Source organism: Manis javanica, chromosome 2, assembly GCF_040802235.1.
Source record: "Manis javanica isolate MJ-LG chromosome 2, MJ_LKY, whole genome shotgun sequence".
Classification (NCBI taxonomy): Eukaryota; Metazoa; Chordata; class Mammalia; order Pholidota; family Manidae; genus Manis; species Manis javanica.
In genome coordinates this window covers 124,142,731-124,158,885 of record NC_133157.1, presented here as the reverse complement: position 1 = coordinate 124,158,885, position 16,155 = coordinate 124,142,731, and the positions used below count along the sequence as shown (strand labels likewise).

The 16,155-nt window shown below is 36.9% G+C and overlaps 1 protein-coding gene across 11 annotated transcripts in view; it reads right to left on the bottom strand.

Annotated features, from left to right (window-relative positions):
• USP6NL (USP6 N-terminal like) overlaps window positions 1-16,155 on the bottom strand; it is a 317,648-nt gene that overhangs the window by 110,687 nt on the left and 190,806 nt on the right. The window contains exon 1 of one of the 11 annotated variants that reach the window (XM_073229322.1): window positions 9,042-9,567. The exons of the other annotated variants lie outside the window; for them this stretch is intronic. Within the exon in view, the coding sequence (XP_073085423.1) occupies window positions 9,042-9,096 (55 nt within the window). The 5' untranslated portion in view covers window positions 9,097-9,567. Of the gene's footprint in view, window positions 1-9,041; window positions 9,568-16,155 lie in introns of those variants that run through there. 11 annotated transcript variants of the gene reach the window in all.

Below are 16,155 nucleotides of genomic sequence, written 5' to 3'. Positions count from 1 at the left end.
AGAAGAAAAGAATCTCCAGACAGTGTATGTAACAGCTCAATAAGCGAGCTAAGTTAGGCAGTAAGATACTAAAGAAGCTAACCTTGAACCTTTGGTAACCACGAATCTAAAGCCTGCAATGGCAATAAGTACATATCTCTCAATAGTCACCCTAAATGTAAATGGACTTAATGCACCAATCAAAAGACACAGAGTAATAGAATGGATAAAAAAGCAAGACCCATCTATATGCTGCTTACAAGAAACTCACCTTAAACCCAAAGATAAGCATAGACTAAAAGTCAAGGGATGGAAAAACATATTTCAGGCAAACAACAGTGAGAAGAAAGCAGGGGTTGCAGTATTAATATCAGACAAAATAGACTTCAAAACAAAGAAAGTAACAAGAGATAAAGAAGGATACTACATAATGATAAAGGGCTCAATCCAACAAGAGGATATAACCATTCTAAATATATATGCACCCAATACAGGAGCACCAGCATATGTGAAGCAAATACTAACAGAACTAAAGAGGGAAATAGACTGCAATGCATTCATCGTAGGAGACTTCAACACACCACTCACCCCAAAGGATAGATCCACCAGGCAGAAAATAAGTAAGAACACACAGGCACTGAACAAAACACTAGAACAGATGGACCTAATAGACATCTATAGAACTCTACTTCCAAAAGCAACAGGATATACATTCTTCTCAAGTGCACATGGAACATTCTCCAGAATAGACCACATACTAGCCCACAAAAAGAGCCTCAGTAAATTCCAAAACATTGAAATTCTACCAACCAACTTTTCAGACCACAAAGGTATAAAACTAGAAATAAATTCTACAAAGAAAACAAAAAGGCTCACAAACACATAGAGGCTTAACAACATGCTCCTAAATAATCAATGGATCAACGAACAAATTAAAATAGAGATCAAGGAATATATAGAAACAAATGACAACAACAACACAAAGCCCCAACTTCTGTGGGTCGCAGTGAAAGCAGTCTTAAGAGGAAAGCATATAGCGATCCAGGCACACTTGAAGAAGAAAGAACAATCCCAAATTATTAGTCTAACATCACAGTTATCGAAACTGGAAAAAGAAGAACAAATGAGGCCTAAAGTCAGCAGAAGGAGGGACAAAATAAAGATCAGAGAAGAAATAAACAAAATTGAGAAGCATAAAACAATAGCAAAAATCAACAAAACCAAGAGCTGGTTCTTTGAGAAAATAAAATAGATAAGCCTCTAGATAAACTTATTAAGAGAAAAAGGGAATCAACACAAATCAACATAATCAGAAATGAGAGTGGAAAAATCACAACAGACTCCACAGAAATACAAAGAATTATTAAAGATTACTATGAAAACCTATATGCCAACAAGCCGGAAAACCTAGAAGAAATGGACAACTTCCTAGAAAAATACAACCCCCCAAGACTGACCAAGGAAGAAAGACAAAAGTTAAACAAACGAATTACGAGCAAAGAAATTGAAATGGTAATCAAAAAACTACCCAAGAACAAAACCCCGGGGCCAGACAGATTCACCTCGGAATTTTATCAGACACACAGAGAAGACATAATACCATTCTCCTTAAAGTGTTCCAAAAAATAGAAGAAGAGAGAATACTCCCAAACTCATTCTATGAGGCCAACATCACCCTAATACCAAAACCAGGCAAAGACCCCACCAAAAAAGAAAATTACAGACCAATATCCCTGATGAATGTAGATACAAAAATACTCAATAAAATATTAGCAAACAGAATTCAACAGTATATCAAAAGTGATCATACACCATGACCAAGTGGGATTCATCCCAGGGATGCAAGGAAGGTACAACATTCGAAAATCCATCAACATCATCCATCACATCAACAAAAAGAAAGACTAAAACCACATGATCATCTCCATAGATGCTGAAAAAGCATTCGACAAAATTCAACATCCATTCATGATAAAAACTCTCAGCAAAATGGGAATAGAGGGCAAGTACCTCAACATAATAAAGGTCATATACGATAAACCCACAGCCAGCATTATACTGAACAGCAAGAAGCTGAAAGCATTTCTCTGAGATCAGGAACCAGACAGGGATGCCCACTCTCCCCACTGTTATTTAACATAGTACTGGATATCCTAGCCATGGCAATCAGACAAAACAAAGAAATACAAGGAATCCAGATTGGTAAAGAAGAAGTCAAACTGTCACTATTTGCAGATGACATGATATTGTACATCAAAAACCCTAAAGACTCCACTCCAAAACTACTAGAACTGATATTGGAATACAGCAAAGTTGCAGGATACAAAATTAACACACAGAAATCTGTAGCTTTCCTATACACTAACAATGATTCAATAGAAAGAGAAATCAGGAAAACAATTCCATTCACCATTGCATCAAAAAGAATAAAATACCTAGGAATAAACCTAGCCAAAGAAGTGAAAGACTTATGCTCTGAAAACTACAAGTCACTCTTAAGAGAAATTAAAGGGGACACTAATAAATGGAAACTCATCCCATGCTCATGGCTAGGAAGAATTAATATCGTCAAAATGGCCATCCTGCCCAAAGCAATATACAGATTTGATGCAATCCCTCTCAAATTACCAGCAACATTCTTCAATGAATTGGAACAAATAATTCAAAAATTCATATGTAAACACCAAAGATCCCGAATAGCTAAAGCAATCCTGAGAAAGAAGAATAAAGTAGGGGGGATCTCACTCCCCAACTTCAAGCTCTACTACAAAGCCATAGTAATCAAGACAATTTGGTACTGGCACAAGAACAGAGCCACTGACCAGTGGAACAGATTAGAGACTCCAGACATTAACCCAAACAAATATGGTCAATTAATATTTGAGAAAGGAGCCATGGACATACAATGGCAAAATGACAGTCTTTTCAACAGATGGTGTTGGCAAAACTGGACAGCTACATGTAGGAGAATGAAACTGGACCATTGTCTAACCCCATATACAAAGGTAAACACAAAATGGATCAAAGACCTGAATGTAAGTCATGAATCCTTAAACTCTTGGAAAAAAACATAGGCAAAAACCTCTTAGACATAAACATGAGTGACCTCTTCTTGAACATATCTCCCCAGGCAAGGACAACAACAGCAAAAATGAACAAGTGGGACTACATTAAGCTGAAAAGCTTCTGTACAGTGAAAGACACCATCAATAGAACAAAAAGGAACCCTACAGTATGGGAGAATATATTTGAAAATGACAGATCCGATAAAGGCTTGACGTCTAGAATATATAAAGAGCTCACATGCCTCAACAAACAAAAAACAAATAACCCAATTAAAAAATGGGCAGAGGAACTGAACAGACAGTTCTCTAAAAAAGAAATACAGATGGCCAAGAGACACATGAAAAGATGCTCCACATCGCTAATTATCAGAGAAATGCAAATTAAAACTACAATGAGGTATCACCTCACACCAGTAAGGATAGCTGCCATCCAAAAGACAAACAACAACAAATGTTGGTGAGGCTGTGGAGAAAGGGGAACCCTCCTACACTGCTGGTGGGAATGTAAATTAGTTCAACCATTGTGGAAAGCAGTTTGGAGGTTCATCAAAAGGCTCAAAACAGACCTACCATTTGACCCAGGAATTCCACTCCTAGGAATTTACCCTAAGAACACAGCAATCAAGTTTGAGAAAGACAGATGCACCCCTATGTTTATCGCAGCACTATTTACAATAGCCAAGAATTGGAAATAACCTAAATGTCCATTGGTAGATGAATGGATAAAGATGTAGTACATATACACAAGGGAATACTACTCAGCCATAAGAAGTGGAAAAATCCAACCATTTGCAGCAACATGGATGGAGCTGGAGAGTATTATGCTCAGTGAAATAAGCCAAGTGGAGAAAGAGAAATACCAAATGATTTCACTCATCTGAGGAGTATAAGAACAAAGGAAAAACTGAAGGAACAAAACAGCAGCAGAATTACAGAACTCAAAAATGGACTAACAGGTACCAAAAGGAAAGGAACTGGGGAGGATGGGTGGGCAGGGAGGGATAAGGGGGGGGAAGAAGATGGGGGGTATTAAGATTAGCATGCGTGCGGGGGAGGGAGAAAGGGGAGGGTGGGCTGCACAACACAGAGAGGACAAGTAGGGATTCTACAACATTTTGCTAAGCTGATGGACAGTAACCGTAATGTGGTTGTTAGGGGGGACCTGATATAGGGGAGAGCATAGTAAACATAGTACTCTTCATGTAAGTGTAGATTAAAGATTAAAAAAAAAAGAAAGAAAGAAAGAAAGAAAAGTTGGATTACTCCTTGATAGGATAAAACTATTGGTAAATCAAAGATCAACGCATGCTTTAAATATCCTTAATGTTGATCACTTAAAGGGTGTCAGATGATCAGCTATGGAGATACTCTTTTCTGATAAGATTCCTTTCTCTTAATAAAAAAAAAAAAGAAAAGAAAAGAAAAGCAATTCCTGTGTGCTGACCTCCAATGAGTTCTGCACAGTGGTATGGAGGGCATGTCAAAGTGTGGGCAAAGGGTCTGTTTGTTTCTATGCAGAAGATCAAGGCCTAGCTTGGATACCCAGAAAATGAACTAAGATACGATATGAGGAGGAGCTTCCGGCATCAGCACTCTCTGGAGGACGCATGCCAGGGGATGATCATCAAAAAGCCTCCACAGGGATCTGGGCGATGCTGCGGTTGTGGCTGCGTCCACCCCACCGTTTCCTGGACTTGCCATTGGAATGAGGAGGGAGATGTCTAGGCTGGCATGTGCATACAGTGAGACAACGAATTTGACCGGATCTGTACTGTTGAAACTCAACCAGGAGTTGGGAGGGGTGCAAGTTGTAGCACTCCAAAATCTTATGACTATAGACTATCTACGGTTAAAAAAACATATGGGATGTGAACAGATCCCAGAAATGGGCTGCTTTAATTTGTCTGATTTTTCTCAGACTGTTCAAGTACAGTTGGACAATATCCATCATATCATAGACAAATTTTCACAAATGCCTAGGGTGCCTAAATGGTTTTCTTGACTTCACTGGAGATGGATGGTAATTATAGATTTGCTTTGTTTATGTCACCGTATTCCTATTATGTTAATATGTGTGTGCAAATTAGTTAGTAGTTTAAAACCTATACACACTTAAGGTACTCTACAAGATATGTCAAAGAAATAATCAATCCTCCCATGTTTTCTTCCATATGCTACCTCTATAGCTTTTCTTCTTCCTTCCGAATTACAACCCTTAAATAGAATTAGTGCCTCATATCAAAGTTACCGAGTATCATAATTCCTCCAGGTGGTAAAGATACCTCGAGACAAGTGCTGGGCATAGAAGCCACAGGGTGTAAATCTGCAAAGAAGTAAAAAGCTAACCTTTGCAAACAATATGGCTTCTCTCTCACTTACCAACTTTACATTTCCCTGTATGGCCCCAGAATATGACTGGTTAGCCAGAGACGAGTAAGATTCCTCAAGGGAGGAACAACCTAAGACAGGCACAGTTGCAGGGGGGCCATCAGGTGAGAAATTGGGGATCAACAGAGGTGAGGCTCAGAACCTCATCCCCCCTGCTTTGAGAGAAATCTTCTGCATCCGTGGATGGTTTATTGCCCTTGTCTAGCTTGGATTAACACATAGTCTACAGGCACACACCTGATCATCTACAATTGCTCTCTTACTTCACTAAACTATGTTTTCTACCTTTATCTTGCATCTACCTACCACTTCAGCATTTTATTAAAAATAAAAATAATAATAATAATAAAGGGAGAAATGTGGGATCAACATATAAATCAAGTATAAAAATCAAACGAATATTCATATTTGACCTGATTGTTTATAGTTCATAATGCGTGATCAAAACCGAAAGTTTCTGTGATGACTGCCCTTGTACTGTTCACCATGTAAGAATTTATTCACTATGTAAGAATTCGTTCACCATGTAAGAACTTGTTTATTATGCTTCAGAAGATTAGAGACTGACGAGAGTTAGGCTTGAGATGGATTAATGATTGTACATTGAGCATTGACCCCCCTATACTGAATTTTATTGTTGTTAACAACCATTTGATCAATAAATATGAGAGATGCCCTCTCAAAAAAAAAATTGAATTAGAAGTTTAAAAAGCAAACAAAAAAATCAAACAGGTTTAGGCCAGACTCCAAGAGCCTGGACAGCTTCCCTCCAGGCTCCTTTCTCCTGGTGCTGAGGGAGGTGCCTGGGAGCTAGAAGGGTGTGACAGAATGTCATCAGTGGCTGAAGTCCTTCCAGAGATTCCTAGCTTGACTCAGTCACTGACAGATGACAAGTGAGTCCTAAATAAGGGAAGGGTCCTGCCCAAAGTCACACAAGTCATATATGCAGGAGGAACTGGGGAAGTGTTGATAAAAGGTCCTGGTCTGGCAAGCAGCCTGACCACAACACAACCCTTACTAAGCATTAATATTTTATTTTTCAAAATGACAGTCAATTAATGTGAAAACCAACAAAAATATGTTGAAATGTTAGTGTATTATAAAAGATGGTCACAAGGGCAGCCTGACTCAGATTGCTCTGTCCTGGTGGTTTTGAGGAAAGAGTCAGAAGGAGCAAAATCTGTAGTGTGGCTGGAAGTAGGTGAAAATGGAGAGTCCTGAGGCTCTGAGCCTTATACAGACACCTGATGTGATTTAAACTTGATGAGATTATAAGCTTTAAAATAAAACCTGAACTTAATACCACTGGACACTTAAAAAAAAAAAAAGAATGAAATCTTCATTTATAGCAATGTGGATGGTCCTAGAGGGTATTATGCTAAGTGAAATAAGTCAGACAAACACAAATACCATTTGATTTCACTTTTATGTGGAACCAAAAAACAGAACACACAGACAATAAATGCAACAGAAATAGACTCATAAACACAGAGAACAGACTGGTGGTTCGCATAGGGGAGGAGTGTGGGAAGACAGGTGAAATAGGTGGTGAAGAATTGTGAGAATGTTTGGTATCTTGCTGTGGGTGATGGCTACATGAGTGTATACACGTGTCAAAATTCATCAACCTGTACACTGAGATTTGTGCATTTTGCTGTATGTACCTCATTTTTTAAAAATTAAAACAGACCATACACTGAAAAAAAATATCTTTCTGGAGGGCAGTTTGATTAATATATATTAAAAACCTGAAAACAGCATATCTTTTCCCCAATAATTCCACCTCTACAGATTATACCAATGAGATAATCAAACAAGTACAAGGGTGTTTAATAATTGTAAAAGCAAAATGACAATTTGTAAATTTTTTAAAGTTTACTTGGGGAAAAACGTTTACATCATTGCTTTTCTCAGACTACAAAGTGTCAATATGCTATTCTTTGGGGAAATATGAGTAAATAATAGAATGGTTCAATAATGTAACAAAAATACAGATTTTCATGGGAAACTAGGACCATTAAAGTCTAGGATAATTAGCTCTACTCTCACACTTCTACAGAAGGGTAGGGAAAGCAAATTAAAGAAGTTTAACTTAAACTAACCATTAAATTTCATTTCCATTATCAGAAAAGCTAAGCATAAATTTCTATGGTGATTAGGCCATATTCAACGGATGAGTGCTTTCTTTGTATTATATAATGTGTATAATGCAAAATATACTTCATACTAGCCTTTTATTCCTGCTGCTGGTCCTAGGAGTCTCAAGTCTATTTCCAACTTAACAGGAAGAAGTTTAAAAGTATAATGGCAAGAACTAGAAATGGTATGGAACTGGAAACTAAAGATACCAAGTACCCCAAGAAAATGTCACTGTGGCAAACTGTAAGATATAAAGCTTCACATGGATCATCTCCAGTCTAGAGATTTCCAGAAAGGAAAACCTAACAATATAATAGAGGTATTACAGGAAATTGAATGAAACTGTATCCTAATTATATGGGGGAAAGATAGTATATGTTAACATGATTAGAATAGTTGACAATTCTAAATCAAATAAAATAAAGTTTTGAATCTTTAAATTCATTTAGAAATTTCTTATCCTTGTATTTCTGCACAGGGAGAAAATTCTATATTACTGCTGAATTCTTTTCTTCAAAAAGAGAGTGAAGTTAAAGTCAAACTAATTTTATAAAAAACAGCCAAACCTGCTTCTTTGAAAAGACTAAATAGAAATGCCAGTTTTCCCCAACACTGAGTTTAGAGACACTATTTAATAATCACCCTTGTGAGGCAATCATCTTTAGAGTAACAAATAGTATCCTTATGCAGAATTCGCTATAGTTACTTTATGTTTCTACTGTCTGATCTAAAGTTGAGAAGTTAATTAAAATTTATATTAGTATACTCCCTTTGCTTTCATTCTGATTGTTTATTTAGAAATTCCATTGCAAGAACAGAAAGTTTGTGCTAAAACATCAACCACGAAGGTCTCAACAGCTGTCTGTCTGTGTGCAAGCCTGCGCAAATTTTCAGGCACCTAGTAAATAAACAACGACAGCTGTGTCACTTAGTACTTAAATCACATGTCATTATCAAATTTTAAAAAACCTATTACATTATCCAAACCAAATTAAATTAAATTACTTTTATTGACTTTACATTTATTATAACAATGTTTCAAAGTGTAAGAGGCACATTTAAAACAATAAGAATTAAAAAACATTTGGGTTTAATACTAAAGAATACAGGGAAACATTTCTGGGCACATATTTACAAAAGAAAATGACAACTATAGCATTTTAAGAAGCATTTTATAAACTGAGAATTAAAATATGTTTAAAAGACCTCTGGTTTCATTTAAACATAACAATGTTTTCAAAATCAAGTATCCTCCTGAATTACATTTTTTAAAAGCAGGTGTTATAACTTAGTATCACTAAGTTAACCTCAAACAGTAATGAGCAATTCATCCAAAGTATTAAATGTCACATTCAATCCAATAACAAAAAAAAAAAAAACTGACAGTAGACTATTTTCCCTAATATATATTTTGACAGATGAATGTTAAATATACATAAATCAACTATTTAAATTTAAGAAGTACTTTACCCTTTGTTAGATAATCAATCTGGCCTTGGGCACTAACAACAGCTTCAGTCCTCATAGAGTAAACTTATCTATTCCAAGCTTTCATTACTATATCACAGTTTTCAGGCACACCAAGAGTGTTAGGTGGTACCTCACACATTCTGCAACAAACTGCAAGAGCAAGGCAGAAGGCAGCTTTGGTTAAAACTATTTATGAAATAAGCACAAGAAAGAAACCGTTTGAGATACATTCTGAGGGAGAAAAAAAGACCTTGCTGTGGTTACATGGGACTGATCTTCAAACAAAGATGTTATTTATTGAGGGTAAAAACATGTCTTTCAGGCTAGGTCCCAAGTATGAACCACACCAGCCTACACCCAGCATTCCATCTAATAACAAACAGGCGCTTTAAACAAGCAACTTCAGAATATGCCTTCATCCTCTTATACTACAAAATTAGCCACATTCTTACTACTTTTAAAAAACTTGGAGCAACAAAGAAAATTTTTATGTAAAACATTACACATTAAAGCTAAATAATTAAACATTAAAGGAGAAATGTTCTTCTCAATACATTTTTTATCTACACATAATTTTTATGTGAAAACTTCAGCCTCTGTTTCAGACACTAAGTGAATACATTTAAATTCTGGCAGGTTCTAGAAAATTTTAACACACCACATATACAAAGAAAATAACTGTTTCATGAAACAGTATGTTTAACTACTGTAGGATGGCTCTGTGAGTTTCCTATTCTACTTATTCTTTCCTACTTCTTTTCTTTGCTTCTTTCTTTTTTCTTTTAAATGGGTAGGGACCTACAATTTGGAAACTACTTTCTAAACGTAACAGCCATGTTAGAGACATGCTTTATAAACATTAGGCACACACACACACACTCCACTTAATCCAGTTGTTAAAATTTAATGTAAGCAGAAGATCTCAGAAATTCAGAGAAAGGGAAAATTTTCAAGTCATATCCCAAGGAATGAGAATCAGACTGCCATCAAACTTCTTATCAGCTAGAAGATGATGGAGCTCTATTTTCAAAGTTCTGAGAAAAAAATATTACATTAACTTGGAATTCTATACCAAACCAGATTATCAATTAATTAATTAGGTACACTTAGGACATGAGGGGGAAAAAAAGATATACAACAACAACAAAAAATTTCAGATACTACAAAGTATAGCAAGCTAAAGAATGCCCCCCACAAAATATCCACATCCAATCTCTGGAACCTGTGAATGCACCCTATATGGCAAAAGGAATTTGCTAATATGATTAAGAATCAATCATGATGATGAGATGGAGGTATTATTCTCAATCATGCAGGTAGGCCCAATGTAGTCACACACCACCTTATCAAATTGGTCAAAGGAGAAAATAGGAGATGCAACAACAGAAGAAAGCAGTTGGAATAATGTGAGGAAAGGATCATGAACCAAGGAGAGGAGACAACAGCCAAAACATAGAAGATGCAAGGAAAAGGATTCTCCCCAAGTGGCTCCAGAAGGAACCAGCAGTGTTGACACTTTGACTTTAGCCCAAGGAAACTGATTCGGGACTCCTGGCCTCCAGAACTAAGAGAATGAATACATGTTCTTTAATACCACCAAGTTATGTAATCACTTGTTATAGCAACCACATGAAGCTAATACGGTGATCCAAAGTTTACTGCATATGCAATGTTTCTTTTAAAAAGAATTTGAAAGAGGAAGGGATTAAAGATGGTGGTGTGAGAAGTGAGACAGAAGCTTCCTCCTAAAACTGCATATAATATGAAAATATAATTGATACAACTAAACCTGAAAGAGCAACAGGAAAGAGGACTGCGCCAGACTGCATACACCTGGAGAAAAGAGCAGAGCTCAAGGAAAAGGGTAATGTACCAAACCTGTGGCCCGGAGGGACCCAAGCCCTTCCCCCAGACCAGCTCACCAGTGGGAGGAAGAGAAACTGAGCGGGGAGGGAGCCGAAGCCTGGGACTGCTGAATACCTAACTCTGGAGACCTGCTCAGGGAGAACAAATCTACATTTTATGGTGCTTTCATGATACTCTCATGAATATGGGGTAGGAAAACTAAGACAGGCAGAATTCCTGGAGAGATTGAGATTCCAGGCGCTTCTGGAAAACAGGGATCCATATCCGGCTGCTCTGGGACAAAAGCTTATACATCTGCACTCAGCCAACTGGTTCAGGCAGTGGAGACAGTCATAGCAGCTGGGAAGCAGGAAAAAGATCTTTCCCCACTCCAGGCACCAATACTGCTCCCCTGTGACCCTGGACATTGCTTCAGGGGCTCAGCAGCTCCAGAGAATAGAGCTTCTCGACACTAGAGAGTGCCACACACAAATATGAAATGCCAAAGGAACCTGGTTCAGAGTAAAATTAATATAACTCCTGAGTAAGATGACATGGACCTCATCATGCTTCCTGAAAGGGAGGTCAAAATAAAAATCATTAACATGCTCATGGAGGAACAGAAAGATATTCAAGAACTCAGGAATGAATTCCAGAAGGAGATCCAGTCCTTGAAGAGCACAACGCATGGTATTAAAAGCAGATTAGACATGGTGGAGAAGATGATAAACGAAACATAAACTAGAGAAAAGGAATAAAAAGAAACTAAGGCACACAGAGAAAAAGGATCTTTAAGAATGAAACAATAAAGAGAGAACTGTGTGACCAAACCAAACATAACAATATTTGCATTATAGGGGTACAAGAAAAAGAAGAGACAGAGAAAGGGATGGAAAGTGTCTTTGAGGAGGTAATTGCTGAATACTTCCCCAATCTGGGGAAGGAGATACTCTCTCAGGCCATGGAGATCCACATATCTACCAACACAAGGGGACCAAGGAAGACAAAACCAACACATACAGTAATTAAAATGGCAAAGATCAAGGATAAGGACAGACTGCTAAAAACAGCCAGAAAGAGAAATAAGATCACATACAAAGGAAAGCCCATCGGGCTAACATCAGACTTCTCAGCAGAAACCTTACAGGGCCAGAAGGGAGTGGCAAAAAGTATTTAATGCAATGAAGCAGAAGGGCAGGGAACCAAGATTACTTTATCCAGCAAGATTATCATTTAAATTTGAAGGAGGGATTAAACAATTTTCAGATAAGCAAAAACTGAGAGAATTTACCTCCCAAAAACCATCTCTACAGACTATTTTGGAGGAACTTCTATAGATGGAGGTATTCCTAAGGCTTAATAGCTGCCACAAGAGGTAATAAAACCACAGCAAAGAAAGTAGAACAGCTAATTACTAAGCAAATGCAAAATTAAATCAATTATCCCCAAAGCAATCAAGGGATAGACAAAGAGTACAGAATATGATACCTAATATACAAACAATGGAAGAGGAAGAAAAAGGAGGAGAAAAAGAAAAGAACTTTAGATTGTGTTTGTAATAGCATATTAAGTTAGTTAAGTGAGACTCTTAGATAGTAAGGAAGTTAACCTTGAACCTTTGGTAACCAAGAATCTAAAGTCTGGAATGGCAATAAGTACATATCTATCAATAATCACCCTAAATGTAAATGGACTGAATGAACCAATCAAAAGATATAGAGTCAATGAATGGATAAAAAAACAAGACCCATCTATATGCTCCCTACAAGGGATTCACTTTAAACCCAAAGACATACACAGACTAAAAGTGAAGGGATGGAAAAAGATATTTCAGGCAACTAATAGAGAGAAAAAAGGGTAGGTGCAGTACTTGTATCAAACAAAATAGACTTCAAAACAAAGAAAGTAACAAGAGACAAAGAAGGACATTATATAATGATAAACAGGTCAATCCAACAAGAAGATATAATGATTATAAAAACCTATGCACCCAATACAGAAGCAGCTACATACATGAAACAAACACTAACAGAATTAAAAGGGGAAATAGAATGCAGTGCATTCATTCTAGGAGACTTCAACACACCACTCACTCCAAAGGATAGATCCACCAGGCAAAAAATTAAGTAAGGACACGGAGGCATTGAACAACACATTAGATGGATGGACCTAACAGACATCTACAGAACTCTACACCCAAAAGAAGAATACACATTCTAAAGTGCACATGGAACATTTTCAAGAATAGATCACATACTAGGCCACAAGAAGAGCCTCAGTAAATTGAAAAAGATTGAAATTGTACCAACCAGCTTCTCAGACCACAAAGTTATGAAATTAGAAATAAATGAAAAATCCCACAAACACATGGAGGCTTCACAACATGCTCCTAAATACCCAATGGATCAATGACCAAATGAAGACAGAGATCAAGCAATATATGGAGACAAATGACAACAATAATTCAATACTGCAAAATCTGTGGGATGAAGCGAAGGTCATGCTAAGAGGAAGGTGAATTGCAATACAGGCCTAACTCAAGAAAGAAGAACAATCCCATATGAGCAATTTAAATTCACAATTAATGAAACTAGAAAAAGAAGAACAAATGAAGCCCAAAGACAGTAAAAGGAGGGACATAATAAAGATTAGAGCATAAAGAAATAAAATCAAGAAGAATAAAACAATAGAAAGAATCAATGAAAACAAGAGCTAGTTCTTCAAGAAAATAAACACAATACATAAATCCCAAGCGAGACTTATCAAGAAAAAAAAGAGTCTATTCACATGAACAGAATCAAAAATGAGAAAGGAAAAATCACTACGGATACCACAGAAATACAGAGAATTATTACACAATACTATGAAAAACTATATGCCAACAAACTGGATAACCTAAAAGAAATGGACAACTTTCTAGAAAAATACAACCTTCCAAGGCCGACCAAGGAAGAAACAGAAAATATGAACAGACCAATTACCAGCAACAAAATTGAACTGGTAATCAAAAACCTACCCAAGAACAAAATCCCTGAACCAGATGGCTTCACTCCTAAATTTTATCAAACATTTAGTGAAGACCTAATACCCATTCTCCTTAGAGTTTTCCAAAGAGTAGAAGAAGAGGGAATACTTCCAAACTCATTCTATGAGGGCATCAACACTTTAATATCAAAACCAGGCAAAGATACCTCAAAAAAAGAAAATTACAGACCAATATCCCTGATGAACATAGACACAAAAATACTCAACAAAGTATTAGCCAACTGAATTAAAAAATACATCAAAAAGATCATACATCATGATCAGGTGGGATTCATCTCAGGGATGCAAGGATGGTACAACATTCGAAAATCCATCAACATCCACCACATCAACACAAAGAAGGACAAAAACCACATGGTCATCTCCACAGATGCTGAAGAAGCATTTCACAAAATTCAACATCCATTCATGATAAAAAAACTCTCATCAAAATGGGTATAGAGGGTAAGTACCTAAACATAATAAAGGCCATATATGACAAACGCACAGCCTACATTATACTTAACAGTGAGAAGCTGAAAGCTATTCCTTTAAGTCTAGGAACAAGACAAGGATGCCCACTCTCCCACTTTTATTCAACATAGTTCTGGAGGTCTAAGCCATGGCAATCAGACAACACAAATAAATAAAAGGCATCCAGATAGGCAAGGAAGAAGTCAAACTGTCCCTCTTTGCAGAAGACATGATATTGGACATGAACAACCCTGAAGAATCCACTCCAAAACTACTAGATCTAACATATGAATTCAGCAAAGTAGCAGGATACAAAATTAATACACAGAAATCTGTTGCATTCCTATACACTAATGATGAACTAGGAGAAAGAGAAATCAGGAAAACAATTTCATTCACAACTCCATCAAAAAGAATAAAATACTTAGGAATAAACCTAACCAAGGAAGTGAAAGACCATTACCCTGAAAACTATGGGACACTCTTTAGAGAACACTAATAAATGGAAATTCATCCCATGCTCTCGGCTAGAAAGAATTAATATTGTCAAAATGGCCATCCTGCCTAAAGCAATCTACAGATTTAATGCAATCCCTATCAAAATATCTACAGCATTCTTCAATGAACTAGATCAAGTAGTTCTAAAATTCATATGCAATGACAAAAAACCCGGAATAGCCAACGCAAACCTGAGAAGGAAGAATAAAGCATGGGGAATTATGCTCCCTGACTTCAAGCTGTACTACAAAGCCACAGTATTTAGGACAATTTGGTACTGCCATAACAGACCCTAGACCAGTGGAACAGAATAGAGTCTAGATATAAACCCAAGCATATATGCTCAATTAATATATGATAAAGGAGCCATGGATATACAATGGGGAAATGACAGCATCTTCAACAGCTGGTGTTGGCAAAACTGGACAGCTACATGTAAGAGAATGAAACTGGATTGCTGTCTAACCCCATACACAAAAGTAAATTCAAAATGGATCAAATACCCTAATGTAAATCACAAAACCATAAAACTCTTAGAAAAAAAATATAGGCAAAAATCTCTTGGACATGAACATGAGCAACCTCTTCATGAACATATCTCCCTGGGCAAGGGAAACAAAGGCAAAAATGAACCAGTGCGACTATATCAAACTAAAAAGCTTCTTTACAACACAGGATACCATCAGTAGAACAAAAAGGCATCCTACAGTATGGGTGAATATATTCATAAATGATGTGTCTGATAAGGGGTTGACATCCAAATTATATAAAGAGCTCACGCACCTCAACAAACAAAAAGCAAATAAGCCAATTAAAAAATGGGTAGAGGAGCTGAACAGACACTTCTCCAAAGAAGAAATTCAGACAGCCAACAGGCACATGAAAAGATGCTCCACATCACTAATCATCAGAGAAATGCAAATTAAAACCACAATGAGATATCACCTCACACCAGTTAGGATGGCCAACATCCAAAAGACAAAGAACAACAAATGCTGGCAAGAATGTGGAGAAAGGGGAACCCTCCTACACTGTTGGTGGGAATGTAAACTAGTTCAACCATTGTGGAAAGCAGTATGGAGGTTTCTCAAAAAACTCAAAATAGAAATAGCATTTGACCCAGGAATTCCACTCCTAGGAATTTACCCTAAGAATGCAGCAGCCCAGTTTGAAAAAGACACATGCACTCCTACGTTTATCGCAGCACTATTTACAATAGCCAAGAAATAGAAGCAACCTAAGTGTCCATCAGGAGATGAATGGATAAAGAAGA